The following is a 14,265-nucleotide window of genomic DNA, read 5'->3' on the forward strand; positions in this document are numbered from 1 at the left end:
GATGTTCTCACTCTCCCGGTATGTGAATGAGTGTTGTATTTAGTACAGTTCTTCAACCATGAATGTTGCTGACTGCTAGTTGCACAGTGCCATCAAGAGAGTGCAAGCCTGGGCTCTCTCCCATGACTCCCAGTTTTCCACTGTGAAAACATTGTTATGTACCTCTGATGACACAGAACTGTTCACCCACATCCAAAACTTTATCTTTGTGATGAACTGCTTAATGTGGTAGAGTCATATTAATTCCAGTTTTTGGGACTTTTATTTGTCAGATTAAAAGAGATATGCCAGTTGAAACTTAACACACTCCACTGCCTGGTATGTGCTGCTGCCTCAGTTACCCCTTTTGGGGTGTCGACCACTGCACTCTCTTGCATCTGTACAAAGCTCTAGTCCTATTGTAAATTACCAGCCTAGTCCTTGTGCCTCTGCCTCATAAGTCTTGCAGAATGTCTGCTTTGTCTCCTTCTTGTGGTTACTGATGATAATGATCTATTATTAACTGATGTAATGTTCACTGCAGAATTTAGTTTGCATTGTTCTTCACATGTATTAACATATGGTTTAGTTTGGTGAACACATCTGAAAACTGCAGGACATCTGTATCTTTGCAATGGGCCAGCAAGCTCCATAACTCTGAGCATATTCAATAAATTCGCAAGTGGCAGTAATCAATGAAGTAACTATATATGTTTGAGACTCACTGTCAACTTAACCAGATACATAGTTAATATATAGTGTAAATATGAGCTTTACATAGCTGTTCATATTTCGAGTAGTGGAAACGAACTGTCTGACAACATAGTTACTGTACTGTTTGACTAGTAGGTGTGCTTACTTAACCCTTTGAGTTGCAATAATATGAAAAAAATTAATTTTAAAATATTTCACAAAATTCAACTTCACCATCAGAGTAAGCAACGAATACAAGAAGAAGGTGGCAAAAAGTAAATAATCAGTTGTTTTAAGAAGGTGTTTTCACTTTGGAAGTACTGGAACATACAGTTTTCAGCCACCTTCATTTCCTGAGATATATTTGAAAGCAGTTTCACATTTCTCCTAGGCACAATTCCCACCTCAAAACTTCCATGAACTTGTAATGCACAAAACAAATTATAATCCTCAATAATAAGCAAAAATGGACATAAAATTGAATTTATATCAAAAGTACATACCACCCCAGTGCTTACATTTCAAAACCACTCATAAATTTATATTACAGTAATTTTAGGTGTACTTACTTTCACTGTCAGTCATCTCCTCACTATGGTAACTATTTAAAAAAAGAACATTTCTCAATCTTCTACAATCATGTAGCACAAGCTCCATGCTGACTGATGCCTTTAATGCTGTAAGAGACTGCTGTGACGCACTACATTCATAGAAGTACCTCAGTGTACCACTAGATATCTATCTCTTGCAATAGCATCATTAGTTTCATGTGAAAGGCACTGGTACTTATAAAAAAATTAATGAAAATGATGGTTTCGGGCAGAAACCATTGGTACCCAAAGGGTTAAGGCTTTCAGTGCATGACCTGTTTATAGATGCACGTATTACAGAAACTACAAACTGGTACAGTACTAAGCTGCTCCATTTTAGAAATTAACCTAAGACAGGAATAATAAAAGGGACAGTGATACAATAGGTAGTGAAGTAAATTTGTTTACCTAATAGCAGTATATGTAGAAAATGGAAAAATTATAGGTACTATCTTCTTGGAGAGAAGGGAGAGTAGTTTTAATGTTTACAGGGATCCCAAAGTTTACCAAAACGTTGCTAGAAAGTGAAGTCTTGAATTGGAATAATTAACAAACTAACAGATTGTTTAAGATCAGGGCTACAAGACTATGGCACTGGATTTAGAAAAGAATGAAGTGTTATGGTTGGAAAATCCTTGAACATGAAAATTTTGAATATTTGTAGCTCATGAATACTAAAGTTTTTGGGAAAAAAATTGTTGAAAAGTGGATAATGAGAGCTTTTAAATGAGCTAGGTCAACCTTGAAACAAAGAGTTTTTAGCTTCTTGTAATATGATGTGCACATGGTTTGCAGGTTTAGTAAATCATGAATATTACTTTAAATAAAATGTTTTCATTATAAAAACTAAATATACTGTTGTCATCAACAATCATTAAGTTGTATAGTGAATAATAAAGTTTAATGAAACATTGTGTCGATAAGGAATTAGCTATTTCGTGTTACTGTCATATATGTACCACTACTGAAAAAAAGATAAGGAAAAGAAAGAAAAAATAATATTGACATTATGATTGGTATAAGCACATGTAGGATAATTCCACGTTGCTCTGTTACACTATCCCAACTGGAGGACCATGAGTGTCTATCTGATGGTTCAGTGACCTCTTCGACATTATGGCTTCATGACCTGCTTTACCACAGTGGTATCTGGCTTGTGACTTGGGTGTTTCGGATGCACCTTGTGGCCAGTCTTGTTGTACAGGCTGGGACAAAACTGGCATTAATTCAACTCTCACAAAGGTAACTCTGGTCAGGTATCCCAGTAGCAGTTCATCTGAAGTCTCCTTGCTCTGACCTCCACTTTCCTCCCCTGAACCCTCTTTTCACGTTACCTTCACCAAACCTCCCATGTGCATGCCTCATCCAGAGATCCAACCGAACCTTCTATTGGATCAAAGTAAATGATAGACCATCTGCATTTTGATGTTTGTCTCTTTCAGTTTTTGCTGAATTTCTTGGTTCAGCACTCATCTAGAATGATGGGCCAGATGTCAATGATAATGTCTGCCATGCCTTCACACATCCAGGGGCCAAGAATAACACGAACTACAGTAGTGTCTTTACAGCAGAATTCATGGCCATTATCCAAGCCTTCCATTATATTTGCACTCACACCTACGACAATTTCCTAACCAGTTGTGACTCTCTAAGCAACCTGCAGGCCATAAGTGAATGCCATCCTCAGAACAAATTGATTTTGACCATACACAGTCTTTTTTTCTTGCCTCTATGATACTGGGAGCTCCATTGTATTCCTCTGGACCCCAAAATGTGTAGGAATTCTGGGAAACAATCTTGCGGACCAGTTAGCAAAGGAAGCTACTGAGATGGAGTTCCTGGAGATGAGAATACAAGGATCCAACTTGTGCATGACAGTAAGTCTTCAGCTTTTGTAGGCTTGAAACAAGGAATTTCTCACTGTGGCCGCCACAATTAGGCAGTGTACCATAAAAGGCTCTCAACTGTGTGGCAATCTTCTCTTTTCCCTCCTCAATCTGAATCTACTATCTTTTGCTGGCCCACATCTGCCAAGCTCGTGGTCATATCCTCAGGTGAGAGGATCCACCTCAGTTTTGTTGCAACAACCCTCCGTCGGTGACCCGTGTCCTATTAGAATGCACTAACTTGGCTGCTTTGTGTCAAACACTGAAGCTTGACAACTTGTTATCTCTAATGGTAGCTGATGACATTCAAGTGGAGGATATGGTTTTGAGTTTTATTTGGAAGAGTGGTATGTATACATTCATTCAGTGCTCGTCACTATTCTCCTTTTTTACAATACTGTGATGTGAATATTCAGCCACTATTCTGCAGTGAATGAGGGATTGCCAGATGGGTGGAACTTCCTTTTTCGCTTTCACTTCATCTGTGGTTTTTACACCTCAGCTGAAACCTATGGAAAGACTGAAGTAGCTGGCTTGCCACCCATTAGCCATGAATTGACTGATCCATGAATTGGCTGATCCATGACCTCTTCAGTCTTTCAGTGCTTTTATTTTTATTTTACTTTCAGTATTATTAAATGTTTTTATTCTTTAGCTTGAACATTAAACCTGTATTCTATACTGACTGGCTTGTGACCAATTATTTGTGTAATTGACTGCCATGGACAAGACCTGTGTGTGTGTGTGTGTGTGTGTGTGTGTGTGTGTGTGTGTGTGTGTGTGTGTAGGAGGGGGGGGGGATGACTGTGTAATTTTTGTACAGACTACACTACTTGTAAGTTTGTGCAAATTTTGACAATATTTTCACTACACATACATCATCAGTTTTTACTGCTAGCCCTATAGGAGCTGTTTCAAGTCTTCCCCTAAATTTTGTACATGTGCTCATCATATTCTACTCAAATACGAGGGCATGCTAAAAAGTAATGAATTTTTGTGTGAGAACTCTTAAGGCTTTTTAAATAAAACAGATGTTATTAACATTCTTCATCTTTAGTCTTCATATCTACTTATTTATTCCTCAACATAGTCATCCTAGTGAAGAACTGATTTCTCACAGTGAGAGACCAATTTGTTGATACTGTCAGTCTAGAACATTTGGCTTTGTTGACAGAGCCATAACCACATCTCTACTTACACCACTTCATGATTTTTAAAGTGAAATACTTGAAGCTGTTCTTTAAGTTTTGGAATGAGTTGAAAATCAGATGGGGCCAAGTTAGGACCGAATGCACAGTGATAGATGACAGCGAATCCAAAGCATTGGATTGTTACAGACATTGGTGCATTCATGTGTGGTCTGACATTGCCATGCTGAAGGAGAAGGTTTCCCATTGTGTGGATGAACTATTTGAATTTGAAACACTATTGCAGCATGCTGCTTCTCACACACTGACATAGTTAAGTTACACACCAACATGTTACACAATACAGTTGGGATCCCTCTGGTAGCAGAGGGTTGCAAATATGTGGGCACGAGGAATAAAGATGTGGAATGTTAATAATGTTTTACTTGAAAAGCTTTAAGAGCTTCATGAAAAAAAAAAATTCTGAGGCATTACTTTTCAGCATGTTCCTCATAATTGGAAGGAAAGATGGCAACAACTGGCACATTGCCAGGCCATAGACTACCAAATTATGGCTTGAACTTAAGACTTCAAAATATACTGCAATCACTCTTGGCATTTGCATTGCTGCATAACTTTCTCAAAACATTTTCTGGGTCAGTGTTGTGCATCTTGTTATACCTTAACATTTTCTCTGTCTGTCACAGTAATTTTTAGTGCTTAAATTTGTTTCACAGTATTTGTAGTCAGTAAGGTGTAACAGTAAGTGTATATCAGAATCTTGTACTGCTTAATACTTTGTGCTAATAAATTACCATTCTAGTTAAATCCTTGCACAAATAAATTACTGATACTCGTATTATAGTGTTTCTGTATTGATTTAAAACTTTTACCTTTTAGATTTAGGGTTGCAGGTCATTTATACTAAAAAAATTTTTTTTTTTTTCAGAAGTACATAGTGAGTAAATGACGGATGACTTTTGAGAATAGTTTGATAAGGTTCATAAAGTTATTTAATATTCTTTATAAAACTCTTGCAACTATTTTCTTTCAGGGACCTTGAGAAACTGTCAAAAGCATTTGAGGTTGAGTAACACAGGTAAATATTCTATAGTATTCATTTCTATTTCTTAAATACAAAACTGACAAACTTCCTGGTGCAATGAATAGAGAAGATTTATCTCAGTTAACTCCACTTGTAGTTTCAGCTCTTTCAGACTGCAGACATGTGTGCAAGTTGTGTTTGTGTGAGTGCGTGTGTGTATGTGTGTCTACTGCTGACAAAGGCCTTAATGGCCAAAAGCTTTGATTGTGTGAATCTTTTTATTGTGCCTATCGTGACTCAGCATCTCCGCTATATGGTGAGTAGCAGCTTTCCTTCTCTGGTATTGTTAACTCCACTTTCATTTGTCATGTTTTGTGGTTTTCTTTAACATTTTGGTAGTCACTAGCTATTCATTTCTAAACATGGTGTATTTTAAATCTACTAAGCTTCCTTTGGCATTGTATACCAGAATCAATACTTCAATGCTATGTGACCAGGTTTTTATCTGTATAAAGGGCAACCACATATCCAAGTAGAAAACACAATCTTAACATCATTTTGCATGCATATGAACAATCAGAAAGATTCTGCCATTTGAAAGAGTCTTCTGGGATGTGCAATGAATCAGAGAAATTGAACAGTGTTTCAAAATATTTTTTGTTAAGAACTTCTGCAGCTTGAATTAATTACAGACATGAAGTGACTCTAGTTACATATATGATGAATCAATCAAATGTTTTGCATTTCAATTTCCATGCTTCACTTACATTTTTGTTGTATTAAAATTATTAATTTACTTTATTCATTCATTCCATCATTCAGCTGCTGTAGCGCCCATGTAGGAGGAGACCGTTTCGGGATGTGGAATGAATCAATGTTATCATAAAAAACATATGAAAAGAATCACGGATAAACTTGCTCTATACTCAATATTAACAAGAAACTACCAGAAAACTGCTTAATGCTCTTTGTGTATTTATGCTAACTAAATGTTACCTAGTAAAATTGACCTAACAGGAGAGTGAACACAAATATAGTTACAGTTTTAAACCAGAATACATAGTATTTCACTGCCAGAACAAGAGCCATTCACCTTGTCCTTGTATTTTTATGTTCGCTGCTCAGTTTTGCCTCCATTTGTTGAGTAGTGATCAGTACTCACATAGATGTAGATACAAGAAGTTAACTAGAAATTCCCACATAAAGTTTCTTTTTTATCTTTGTTTTGATGGTTTAACAACTGATTTAATATCATTAGCACAGTACTGCACCATGTTATGGTTAGTACAAAAATAGCATTTTAATGAGTCTTAGTACTACTCATATTTCTCTGACACCGGATGGCTGCAGTTAAACTGATGGTGTTCTGAGTGCTGCAGTGTGAGCTGCACACATTGCAGGGCATAAAAGCATTGTAGGTGTGCTCATTAATTGGTGCACTTGTGGAGTATACTGAAAAAATAATAGTTCCACTTTCTGCCACCAGTTGCAAATATGGTGCTGTTAGCATTCAGAATGTCAAATGTTTCCTGTTTTGATGTCAGTATGCTGTTTGTTGCTTGGCGATGCATGTTGATTTCATTTTTGAAGCAACTGTTGGTGTAAAATTGCAATTTAGGATAAAGACCTTACACTGATGGCAAAGTTGTTTTATGAAATCAGCAGCAATATCAGTGCTGCATTGTAGGAATATTACTGACAGAAAGAGTTGCGAAGATACCTCATGTCAGCAAATGCTCCAAAGAATATGATCAATAAATTTGAAGAAACAGGTGAATTATGTCGTGCAGCAGGGAGAGGGAGGCAGCCCATTCTCATAGCAGTCATTGAAGTTGCTGTAGCTGTATCTGACGATGTAGCAAATGCCTCAAATTCTGCAGCCAGTGGTTGGCTGTGTCACACAAATTGTCTGTCCCCTGCTCCACTGGTCAATGGTTCAAAAGATTTTGTGGTTTATTTTACACTGGTATCCCTATAAGATTCAGAATGTGAACCAAATTAAGCTCCAAGATAGACTACAATGCCATGACTTTGCCCTTCATTTTCTGACACGTGTAGAAATAAATGACATGTGGCTATCTTGGGATGTCGAGGCACATTTTACTCTGCATGTTGCCATGAATGCATAGGACTGCCGCATATGAGGCCTTACTCCTCCTCATGTTGTGCAGCAACGTACACTTTCTCTTAGATGTGATGACACTTCACAGGCCTGTTAGGTGTACTGTAACATCTGCATATTATAAGGACCTCCTTTTGCAACACATGATTCTAGTTTTGTAAGAGTGTGACTGTGTCCACACTACTGTTATCTTGCAAGATGGGGTGACTCAACATGTTAATTGCCAGGTAAAAGATTTGCTTCAAGAAACCTTTGAAAACGTCTTCTTCATCTCTAGACAACTTCAAGATGTGGAGCCTTTCAGACCCCCCTGACCTAAATCCATGTGACTTCTGGTTGGATTGGGGGGGGGGGGGGGGGGTACCTGAGAGATTGTCTCTTTAGGTATGTGTCCAGACTCTTGACATATCACTCTGATTGTACTGGATATGCTGTGAGCAAATGTTGATGATGCTTTGTTATATATGCAGCATGTTGCTGAGTGAGGAGACCATATTGAACCCATGTTGTAACTTGTGACCACATCGTAATAAATGTGCCAGAACAACCATTATCACATGTTTGATGGTTCCTTCCCTTTTCCTACATCCACACCACATTCTGACTGCTTACAGAAAATGGAACCTCCACCCACCTCCTTCACATACTCCACGACTGCACTGATCAATGAACATACAGTATAACCCCACTTTAACATTACCGCAATTGACGTTGTCCAATCGTTTGACATTTTTTATCAGTCCTGTCAAATTTACTATGCCCACAATGTTAATTTGCACCTGATTTTGCATCAATGTATCTATAATTTTCCTGTGATTTAGGCATTACAAAAAAATGTTTGTGGAGAAAAAATGACGCTGGCATGATGTTGGCCAGAGCAAGCATTTCGGGAAGACAGTAGTATGTAAACTCACATTGTAGTGTCCAGTTGCATGAAAGATGTCAGTAAGAAATCCCACCAGGTGCTGCTAGGCAAATGCTGAGATCCGTGTCCTTCTCACGGAAAGAATAACATGTACCAAAATTTTTTCGTGAATCAAAATGGTTTATTGTGAAGGTGTTATGAGGGGAACGAGTGCATTTAAGTGGTGTAGGGAGCTTAGTGAAAGGCAAACCAAATGTTCATGATGGGGGAGTGGAAGACCATTTATTTTGACTGATGAGTTGGTGCAAAAAATTGAGGAAACTGTTTGTGAAACCTGCCATTTGACAGTGGGAGAAATTTTTGCAGTGTTTCCACAACTTTCTTGAATTCTATTATATGAGGCACTCTGAGGAACACTTGAATACTGGAGACGGTGTACAAGATTGATCTCAAAACAGCTGACATGGCAGCACAAGAAAAATTGGGCCAGTGGCACAAGTGAGTTTCTTGAGGGACTTTAATTGGATGGTTTCTGAGCTCTATTGTGACATGAGATGAACCGTGTGTCACTCATTACATGCCAGAAACAGAGACAGTCATCACAGTGGCATCACACCTATTTCCCACCTGCCGAAGAATTCAGGACAATTTTCGGCAAAAATGGCATGTGTTTTGGGACCAAAAAGGCATAATTTTGGTCGAATTTCTGCCTCAGCTGGAGGCCATTGATGCACGAAGATATTGTGAGTTAAAAAAACACTCTTAAGGAGCATTCAAAATGAAAGTAGGGGAATTCTGATGAGAGGCTAGCACGTGTTGCATGACAAAACCTGTCCTCACACAGCCTTAGAAACCAAGGCACTCTTGGACTCATTTAATTTGGGATGTTCTGAACCAACCTCTATAGTCCCCTGACTTGGTGCCTTCAGATTATCATCTTTTCACTTCCCAAAAGACACACATGAATGGAAATAAATTTTCAACTGGGACGGAATGAGGTTCTAAAGTGGGGAAAGGAGCTGATGGGAGAGCTCTTCAAGGAGGGTACTAAGAAACTTTTTGTCATGGCTCACCACAAGCGCTGAACAGGATGGCAATTATGAGGAAAAATGTTCAACAGGTGTACTAAAATAGCCTGTAATTTTTTTTTCAAATACACTTTTTCTAAAAAAATCTAATGCACTTGCTTGGACATGCCTCGTACTATTGATGATACATTTTTGAAATGTTAAGGCCGGTGGCTGTGCTGCTGTATCTTCAAGGTCTCTCAATGAGATAATGCAAAACTGAATGTTGCCCATGCTGGCTTGCCTTTCTGCAGTACACATGGTTTGGCTGTTGCCCTGGCCAGCACATCTCCAAATCTGTCACTCACTACAAAAATGTGGACATCAGTTGTCCCCTATGTACCCCCAGGCAGCACAAGTAAACACATCTAAATAATCTGAGGAAAGGCACACCGGTTAAACATGTTTACAGAATCTGGGCACATGAGCAGTGACACATGTTAACACTTCATCTGCAACTAAAGAGTCAGCAATAAACAGTAACAATGTTATTATAGCTGATAGATGTGTTATTGTGCTTTGAAAGTACACAAATCATGTCAAAGTGTAAAAACTGTCTTAAACTTTGCAAATACTGTGTGTGTATTGATGAAAGGTAAACTTTTGAGAAATCTTCAAATGAAAGTAACACACACTATTTTCTGTAAATAGTGCTCCACCGCTACAATGTAGCTAAGGAATGACATCATGGAAACCAACAAAAGTGGCCATAATGTGTATTTATTCACAGATAACCAGTTTTGCTCAAGTTCCCATCTTCAAGTCACCTACATAAAATAATAATTATGTTGAACCTTTGTATATAGGAGATACTCACAGATGAACATTACACCAGGTTAAAGGAAGCTTCTGTAGTGTCAAATACATAGTTATGTAAATACACATTGTGCCAGGTTTTTGTGGTTTCCATGGTGCTGTTCTTTGAAATCAAACCATGTAATGATTAGAAACATGGTTAAATAAGGAACTTCTCAATTACATAGAGGAGAACCGATAACAGGAACAGTAGTGATGGACAAAAATTAGCAATATTGCATACAGACAATCTTCACTAGCTTTGAAAGTAATCAGACACTACAAGACTTAGTCATGGGGTTTGGGTAATATGAGTTAAACAGGTCCGCATAGGTTAACTTTCAGAAGAGTACCACAAGTTGTAGTGTTAAGAGATACAGGTACCTTCTCAAAAACACCAAATTGTGATTTCTAGCCATTTTGAGAGTATGTCCATTGCACCCAGAGGCTAACACAAAGGGAGACTTCTATTGACTGGAAAAATATTATCAAACACAAATGTGTAGAATATGCTGAAATTAACCTTCCTGGCAAACTAAAACTTTATGCCATTTTAGGAGTTGATCCTGAACCTCTTATGTGCTGCTAATAACTTTATGAAGAAAGATACATACTTTAGATTCCTTTCTTTCTATTTCCACATCGGCTCAGTTTTTTTAAGGTTGGGTCAGTAAGTTAAGATGTTTTGTACTGGTTGATAAAGGACATGTGGGCTATTTCGTCATGTTTCGAAGATATTTGTTGTGGATGTACAGTGATTCATGCACAGTAGTGTCTGAAGATGGAGCTTTGAAATGAATACCATGTCAACTGGTGAATAATAAATACTGCTGGATGGATAAAGAAATAAAACTAGGAGCATATAAAGTATGTTCAGGGTGATCAAAAAGTCAGTATAAATTTGAAAACTGAATAAATCCTGGAATAATGTAGATAGAGAGGTACAAATTGACACACATGCTTGGAATGATGTGGGGGTTTTATTAGAACCAAAAAAATACAAAAGTTCAAAAAATGTCCGACAGATGGTGCTTCATCTGATCAGAATAGCAATAACCAGCATAACAAAGTAAGAGAAAGCAAAGATGATGTTCTTTACAGGAAATGCTCAATATGTCCACCATCATTCCTCAACAATAGCTGTAGTCGAGGAATAATGTTGTGAACAGCACTGTAAAGCATGTCCGGAGTTATGGTGAGGCATTGGCGTCGGATGTTGTCTTTCAACATCCCTAGAGCTGTCGGTTGATCACGATACACTTGCGACTTCAGGTAACCCCAAAGCCAATAATCGCACGGACTGAAGTCTGGGGACATGGGAGGCCAAATGGTTTTTTTTTTTTTTTTTTTTTTTTTTTTTTTTTTTTTTTTGTTCTAATAAAACCCCATGTCAATCCAAGCATGTGTGTCAATTTTTACCTCTCCATCTACATTATTCCATGGTTTATTAAGTTTTCAAATTTATACTGACTATTTGATCACCCGGTATATTCCTTTGTGAAGTTATTGCCAGCTAATATCCTCATCATGTTCTATCTCTATGAAAGCTATAAGATTAATGAATAAAATGGTATTTCAATATTGAAGATTTGAGTTGTTTAATGATGTATGCTTAGATGGTGCAGGAAATAGTGTTGCCTACAAAATACAAATATTTGAAGCCCATCAAGGCACACAGTTTTCACATCTCAGGACAGTCCAAATAGCTTACATTCAGGTAAATCTCAATATTATTTTGGTTCTTTTAACCTTCAACCCCTTGTAGTATGGATAGACAAAATGCACACTGTTGTAAATGATTAGTTACTGTACTGTAACTATTGAAATGTTTTCAAGTAAAAACAAGCTATATCTGGTAGGTAACAAATGATTTAATCTTGTTACTTCCATTGTTGTTTTGTATTTCATCTTCACCGATTTTTTTGTTTTTCAGGTACAGTAAAGTGGATGCTGGAGAGCTGGGTGGTTGCACAGCCAGCATAATGGTTTTCGATTGATTCTTAATGTTCATGAACTTGACGTTAAACTACTGTCTTAATAAGTGTAATACATCTAGAGTTGTATAATTGGGAATAATTGCTATGTAAATAAATATGATGTATAAGTTGATTGAATAAATGCTTAATAATTTAGTTCATTTGTCACTGGTATATCGCTTGTTCATTATGTGATCTAGTTGATGCTGTCCAGAAAAAGACATTGCAGTATTCAGTCACTACATACACATACAAGCGAGAAGTTGAACATTGTAGTTCAGGTTACAAATTTGTGTCATCATTCATATTACAGTATATTGAAATGTAGAACTGGACAAAACAACTTAGTAATGTATATTGGAGCCATGAGAAAGGAATATCATTCATTCTAAGAGGAACTATGTGTAGTGGAGTTGTAAATGCCGCAAAAAGAATGCAAGCAGATGATGATACTGATAACATTGCAAGTGAAATATGTCTGGTTAATAATGAAAATGTTAAAGAAACAAAGGTGGAAACACATGAGATATTTGTCGAAACTGCTTGTGAGCACATAATGAGTTAATAAAGGTTTATACCATTAAAGCTTTTATTTATTTATTTTGTGTTCCATAGATCCATATGGTAACATATCCCTGGATATAGAACGAGTCAAGGTTTTTACAGATTATTGTTTTGTGCACAGATACTTTGATCTTATCATTAGATTAAAAAAACTGTGAAGTTTAGCATATACCCTTACATATTAGTTAAGATACAGGACATCTGAAAGAATATACAGTCATACATAAATTTGGGTATTGTTCTTAAGTTATACAGGTGTCATATACAGACATATATAAATTTGGGTATTGTATTAAGTTACACTGTACTTACAGAGTGTGATTAATCAATTGTAGAGTTCATACAGTAAGGTTTAAGCACAAACAAGAGATTCTATGCATTGTTGCTAAGAAATTCATCAATACTGTAACAAGATTCATCTAAAAGGAACTGCTTCAGATTTTCTTTAAACTTTGGCATGTTTCCAACCAGTTCTTTAGTGTGCGGTGGGAGGGCATTAAAAATCTTGGTGCCACTGTATAAAACCGCCTTCTGGACCATGCTTTTCGTTTTTAGCTCATAATGGATATCCAGTTTCCTTCGGGTGTTATTACTGTGGTATGAGCTATTGATTTTGAATAAGTTGCTATTTTTTGAAACAAAGCACATCAGGGAAAAAAATATATTGGGCAGGTGTTGTAAGGATTTGTAGAGCTCTAAACAGATCCCTGCACGAGTGCCTAGGATGTACTCCATACATAATTCTTATTGCTCACTTCTGTGCATGGAACACATTTTTTGCTATTGGTTGATTTCCCCAAAATATTATACCATAGGCCATAAGTTGGTGAAAATAGCCAAAATATGCAGTTTTTATTGTGCTCATTTCCCTAGTGTCTGAAATTATTCTTGAGGCAAACGTTGCTGAGCTTAGCCTTTTGCACAGATCTTGTCTATGTTGGTGCCACTTCATTTTGCTATCTATATGCAGACCCAAGAATTTGGAGGACTTAACCTTCAAAATCTCATGCTCACCCATTTTTAGGTTCATTTCATCAGTAACATTTGTGTTAGAAGAGAAATGAATGTAATTTGTCTTTTTTAGGTTGACTGTAAGGCCATTGGTTTCAAACCAGTTTGTCAAATCTGCAAAAGCTTTATTTGCAGCCTCATTTGGCACATTCCCTGAGAAATTATTAACTGATAAAGTGGTGTCGTCAGCAAACACGAGTATTTTCCCATATTCTGTACATAGTGCTAAGTCATTTATAAATATTAGAAAGAGCAGTGGGCCCAATACTGAGCCTTGAGGTACTCCTGTAGTAATGGAGCCCCATTCTGAAGATACCTGGCCACCATGCAGTCCTTCCACGATTACTTTCTGCTTTCTACCACACAGATAGGATTCAAGCCATGTGCCTACTGTTCCACCCATTCCTAGGGTCCTGGCTTTACTCAAGAGAATATGGTGACTTACACTGTCAAAAGCTTTTGACAGGTCACAAAATATTCCAACCATCATCATATTATTATTTATGGCTTCCATAACATTGTCAACAAAGGCATGTATAGCATCC

At 37.2% G+C, this 14,265-nt stretch overlaps 1 protein-coding gene across 2 annotated transcripts in view; it reads left to right on the top strand.

Annotated features, from left to right (window-relative positions):
- The window catches only part of LOC126185078 (peroxisomal targeting signal 1 receptor), a 237,663-nt gene extending 224,933 nt beyond the window's left edge, over window positions 1-12,730 (top strand). For both annotated transcript variants that reach the window (XM_049927863.1, XM_049927864.1), the window contains exons 14-15: window positions 5,330-5,374; window positions 12,103-12,730. In XM_049927863.1, coding sequence (XP_049783820.1) covers window positions 5,330-5,369 — 40 coding nt within the window. In that variant the 3' untranslated portion in view covers window positions 5,370-5,374; window positions 12,103-12,730. The remainder of the gene's footprint in view (window positions 1-5,329; window positions 5,375-12,102) is intronic.
- Window positions 12,731-14,265: the final 1,535 nt, after the last annotated feature.

The sequence above is a fragment of the Schistocerca cancellata genome, chromosome 4 (genome assembly GCF_023864275.1).
Source record: "Schistocerca cancellata isolate TAMUIC-IGC-003103 chromosome 4, iqSchCanc2.1, whole genome shotgun sequence".
NCBI lineage: Eukaryota > Metazoa > Arthropoda > Insecta > Orthoptera > Acrididae > Schistocerca > Schistocerca cancellata.